At 59.1% G+C, this 5,644-nt stretch overlaps 1 protein-coding gene across 1 annotated transcript; it reads right to left on the reverse strand.

The window, feature by feature from the left end:
* Positions 1–491: 491 nt before the first annotated feature.
* GINS2 (GINS complex subunit 2) lies at positions 492–4,703 on the reverse strand. The gene is made up of 5 exons (XM_042027072.1): positions 4,493–4,703; positions 3,567–3,681; positions 2,776–2,875; positions 1,591–1,717; positions 492–1,124 (listed from the first exon to the last, which is right to left on the reverse strand). The coding sequence occupies exons 1-5, from the start codon at positions 4,580–4,582 to the stop codon at positions 999–1,001; spliced, it is 558 nt and encodes a 185-aa protein (XP_041883006.1). The 5' UTR covers positions 4,583–4,703; the 3' UTR covers positions 492–998.
* Between the last annotated feature and the right edge of the window lie 941 nt (positions 4,704–5,644).

Genomic DNA, 5,644 nt, shown 5'->3' on the forward strand with positions numbered 1-5,644 from the left:
GAATATATCGCTGTAATTCCTGAAAACATCCCCAAAAAAAACCCCAAACCCAAAATAAACTCTTCCACAACGACGGCAAGGAATCCTTTCTCCACCGCTGCCGCCGCCGGCGTTGGGAACGCAGCGCTGCTCCGAGCATCCCCAGCCCTGCTCCGAGCATTGCCGGCAGCTCCTTGCCTCATTCCTGCCATCATTCCCGCTGTGCCAGCCCTTCGGGGCGCAGCCCAGGCAGGCAGGCCACAGATGGCAGCGGGAGCCTGGCCCAGCTGCTCGGGGAAGGGCAGCGCTGGCAGCCTGGCACCCTCGGGCGCCAGGAATAATTACAGCTGCCATCAGCACAGCCTGGCTCCGGCCAGAGCCCGCCTGGATCCTGCCCTGGATGCCGCCTGGATCCTGCCCTTGCCTGTCGCTCTGCCGCAGGGAAACGGGGCCGGAGCCAAAGGAGAGCTGCAGGATTTTCCAAGCATTGTTTAACCCGTGCCGGTGGCACAGCCCAGCATTAATTCGATGCCGTTCTTCAGCTGCAGTTATTTTTTATTATCGTTATGGATTTTTTTGTTACAGTTTCAGATTGAAACCCCAACTATTACAAAAATAAAGATGGATGATAGGATGGTATTTCCCCACAGCTTGGGATCTGAGGGGGAAAACCATTTTCTTTTGTCCTTCTCCAAAGAGCAGATGGATCTGCCTCCCAGCTGATCTCCCCAGCAGACACCTCATTGCCGGCACATCTTCCCTTTTTTTTTTTTTCTTTTTTCCCAAGGCTCTGAGAAAATCCATGGAAGCACCGCCTCGAAATTTATGCCTTTCAAGGCAGCGTGTGGCCTGTGCTGCCCTCAGAAGTTCCCTCGCTGAAGTACAACCCGAGAGATCCGCCCAGCGAGTCACCGCCTGCACCGAGGCTCTGGGGATGCTCGGGAGCAATTCCCACCCGGCCCCGAGGGAATACTGAGGGCTGGGCTGGCCGGGTGAAGCAGCTCCTTCCCAGCTCCCTCTCAGAAATCCTGGGAGTGGGAGCTCTCGCCAGGCTGGAGGTTAGTCCGGAGCTTGTACATGTGATCCAAGGCTTGGGTAAGGAAAGTCCCGGTGGTGTTGATCTCCATCAGGGTTAAGTTATCCAGCTAAAAGGGGGAATAACAGGATCTGGGAAGACAAGGCACTCAGGAAGCAGCTCACAGCCCACAGTTCCCTTTAGTGACATCCCAAAGGACCGACGCAGCTGCCACCCCTGTCAAGAGAAGCACCCAAGCACCATTTCAAGCATCATTCCCCACCCCTGGAAGTGCTCAAGGACAAGCTGGATGGGCTTTGGAGCTGCCTGTTCTAACGGAAGGTGTGGAACAGGGGTGGAGTGACACCTTTAAGACCCAACCCAAACCATTCCATGACTCCCTGCTTCCCACAAAGCACAGGGAGCCGCCCCCAGCACGCAAGGCACGGGTCCAACCCACGGCTCCAGCACCCCGGTGACGCACCCACCACCCAGGACAAGCATGCCCCGGAGCCAGCCTCTTCCCAGCAGCTCATTCCTCATCCCTCAGCACCCCCAGGGCAGCTGGATCCCCCCGGGATGAGGTCCTGGCACACCTTGGCGTGAGCCTCCTGCTGCCGCACGAAGCTGTCCGCGGACAGCCGCAGCTTGGCCATGCGCGTGTCCCACGTGTCCTTCACCAGCGTCCGGATCTCGTCCGCCCTGGGGATGTTGTCAGAGGCACTGGGACAGGGAAAGGCAAGGCAGGATCAGAGCAGGCTGTGAGGGATGTGTGGTTATGCCACTGAGTGGTGGTGTCACCGTCTCACCCCCCACCCCGAGGCGCTTGCAGGACAGTTTGCTAAAAACCTGCGACTGCACATTAAAATCCTCTCTGCTCCTCATGCTGCTAGGATTTCTGGGATGGCTCCTTTCCCCAGGAATGCTCAGCTCCAACGCAGCAGCTGGTTGTCGCTAGAATCCTTCTGCTCTTTAATTGCCCAGCTGGTACGAGGCACACAGAGGGCCCCTAACCCGGCCAAAGTCACGGCCAGCCGAGAATCCAAGAGCTCAGGCACGCTGAAATCCCCGGCTCGGGGCTCCCAGGGCTCCATCAGGGAGAATTAAGCTGGAAGGGCTGTGCCACATCGCCCCATTAAGGCCATTCAGCGCTGCCATAAGGACCCCGGGATGTGATCGATGCGCGCGGGCAGAGCTGTCAGGGTTGCTGGAGCGTGCTGGGAAGGAGCAGCACGCCAGGAGCCTCCTCTCCAGAGGAAAAGCCAGAGCTGGAATGCCCACCCTGCTTAATCGAGGGCTTAAAGTCAGCAGAGCCCTCGCTGAGACAAATACCAGCCAGCACATTTTACAAGTGAAATGCCTCAGCAGGCAGGAGCTCAGGCTCGGAATATCCCCGGCCTCCTGCTTCCCAGGCTGAGGGAAGAGGAGCTTTCCTCCTGAAGGGGAGCCAAGCAAGAAGCCTGCAGGCTTTAGGCTGCTGAACAGATTGCAGCCGTGGAACGTGCTGCGGATCCTCCGGGCCTCCACGCCGAGCTGCTGCTCAGTAAAGCGGCACAGCCCCAATTACGAGGCCACGGAACAAGCAACCCCCCCAAGTTCCTGAAAGGCACAGTTACCACGAGGGAAGTGCTGCTGTGAAATCTTGGCAGGCTGAGGGATAAACCTCCCTTCACTCTCTCTGTCCCCACCGCCCTGCGGGGCTGCTGCCAAGCAAAGCCTGAAAAATCGTCCGTGCTCACGAGTAGTGGGGTGGAAAATGGGCCAGCTCAGCTCCTACTCACTAGTTCAGCAGCAGCTTGGTGAGTTCCATGTAGTAGGGGCTGGGCATCGGAGTGAAGGTGTCCTTTTTGCGCTCCTGATCCCGGATTTCCTCCAGTTTCCCTAAAATAAAGCCGGGGATGCTCAGGTGTTGCCAGGCTTTCAGTGCTCTGGGTGTGTTTTTGGCCCTGCCTGGGAAAACCCACATTGTTTCTGTAGGATCAGCTCAGTGCCCAAGCCTCAAATGTTATGAGGGCAGAGAAAGGCTCCTGTGAGGAGGCACACAAGGGACAGGGATGCCTCCAAGGTCTCCCTCCTCACAGAGCATCATCCAGAGGTTTTCCCAGGGAATTAGTGACAGCATGAGAGGAATGGCCTCAATTTTTGCCAGGGGAGGCTCAAGTTGGACATCAGGGAGAATTTCTCGACTGAAAGGGTAATTAAACATTGGAAGGGGCTGCCCACAGAGGTTTGGAGTGCCCATCCCAGGAGGTGTCCAAGGAATAAATGGATGTGGCTCTCAGTGCTCTGGGCTGGGGACAAGGTGGGGATTGGTCACAGGTTGGACTTGATGATCTTGGAGGGCCTTTCCAACCTAAAAAATTCTGGGATTCTGTGAGCCAAGGTCCCCAAAGCTCCCTCTGAACAAGTAAATAAAGCATTCCAGTGGTGGAACATGAGACCCTTCTCTCTCCCTTGCTTTGTGTTTTTGAGTTAAGCTCCCCACTAATGGTGAAAAACGGATTATTTTCAATTTCATGTTTCCACTGCACCCACTGAAGGCCAGAGCTGAATCCAGAGCCTCCATCCTCACCAACATCCATCCATTCTGGGGGAATGAGCCGGCACTTCTGCCTCTGCTTCAGATTAATGGCCAACCACACAGGCACTTCCACCGGCAAACCAGGATTGAAGGGACCCAGATCTCCCTGGAAAACAAATCAAGGATGAGAGGAGGGCAGCAGCCAGGGCTCGGACTGCACAGAACTTGTCTGCTAATGTGGTGTGAGTTTCCAGAGGATTTGGAAAAGACTGAGTCAAAAAAATCCTGCATTTCCTCCTCTCACTTCCCAGAATTCTTGCTCTCAGACTTTTCCTCATCTCCCTCGAGAAGCAATAACCAACGTTTCCCGTGCATTTTCTATTTCGAGGTGTTTCACAGGAGTAACAGCCACAAATTCCATCTCCCTGGATGTGCAGTCTCTGGACCCACGCCAAGGGCTCCCAGAGGCTCCCCAGGTTCTGGTCAGCACCCAGGACAGCCGGACACTCCCGGCCGGAGTTCAGGGGCTGCACAAATCCCCAAAAATGCGGGGACAGCCCAGCCCCCTCCCAAACCTCCCGGGGGCTGCAGTGCCTCTTCTCCCAAACCGGTCCCCCCTCTGCTTGTCACCCCCCAACCCCTTAATCCCTCCAACGCCCCCATCCCCAAATCCAGCCCGATCCTCCCCCATGATCCCCATCTCCTCCCCGTGTTCCCAAACACCTCAGACCCATCCGAATCCCCCCAGCTCCCGCACCTCAGTCCCAATCCCTTTAACCCAATTCTCCACACCGAATCCCCCGTCCCGGCCTCAAGACCCACCCAGACCCTGCCCTGCCCCATAATCCCCCCAAACTTGTCCTGGGTCACCCCAAGCTGTGTCCCCAAGCCCCCAGGCCACCCCAGCCCCTGTCCCTGCCCAGCCTCTCCCGGAGCCCCCTCAGCCCAGCCCAGGCCCGGCCCCCGGCCCCGCCAACCCCGATGAGGTGAATCCGGTCGAGGCTGAAGTTGGGCACGATCGTCACCAGCTCCTTCTCGGCCAGGAACTCCACCTCGGCCGGCTCCATGGACCCGGAGGGGACCGAACCGGGATCAGACCGGGATGGAATCGGGACCGAACCGGGATCGAACCGGGATCAGACCGGGGTGGGACAGGGCCGGAACCGGGGCGGGGCCAGGGCCGAGTCGGCCGCGCGCCCTCACTCCCTATTGGCTGCGCAGCCCCCAGGCCCCGCCCACCGCGCCCCGCTCCCACTGCCCCGCGCGTTTTCGCGGTCCTCGCGAGGAGGCGGGGCCCGGCGCGGAGCCGCGCGCTCTGATTGGCTGTCCCCTGCTGTTGCTGCGGCGCACGTCTCTCTGATTGGCTGTCCTTTCGCGCGGCGAGCTCCGGCCGCGGCCCCGCGGGGGGAGGTCCGGGTCGGGGCACGGGGACCAATCGCGGCGCTCCCCGCGGGCTCTCGGCCAATCAGCGCTCGGCACTTGTTGCCGGGGCCCCGCGGGAGTGGCGGCGGCCGTCGGTGCTGCCCCCTGGCGGGGACGCGCGCGGGTGGCTCGGCCGTGCTGGGTGACCCGGGCTGAGGGCGAGTGACCCCGGCCGTGCGTGGCTGTCCCTGGGCCGTACCCAGACCCCGGCAGCTTCCCTCCCCTGCATGCACCAGCAGCAGCGTCCGTCTGTCTGTTCAGTGGCCCCTGTGCAGACACCCACGCTCGGGCACCTGCCGTCACCCACCTGTCCCTTTCCTCTGTTCCCTATCCATCCATCCATCCATCCATCCATCCATCCCCATCCATCCTTCAATCTACACATCCACCCACTCAGCTATTCACCCACCCATCCATCTGTCTAACCACCTATCCACTCCTCCATCAGTCATCCATGCTTCCATCTAACCACCCACCTATCCATCCATCCATCCATCCATCTGTCCATCCATCCATCCATCCATCCACCCACTCATCCATCCACCCAGACAGTCATCCTTTCACCCATCCATGCCTGCATCCACATTTCCACCCCTCCATCCATCCATGCCTCCATCCGTCCAGCCACACCTCCTTCCCTCATCCACTCCATCCATCCACTCCATCCATCCATCCATCCATCCATCCATCCATCCATCCATCCATCC

Source organism: Corvus kubaryi, unplaced genomic scaffold (assembly GCF_017639235.1).
Source record: "Corvus kubaryi isolate FWS band 111438036 unplaced genomic scaffold, C.kubaryi_AGA036_p1.0 37300, whole genome shotgun sequence".
In the NCBI taxonomy this organism is placed as follows: Eukaryota; Metazoa; Chordata; class Aves; order Passeriformes; family Corvidae; genus Corvus; species Corvus kubaryi.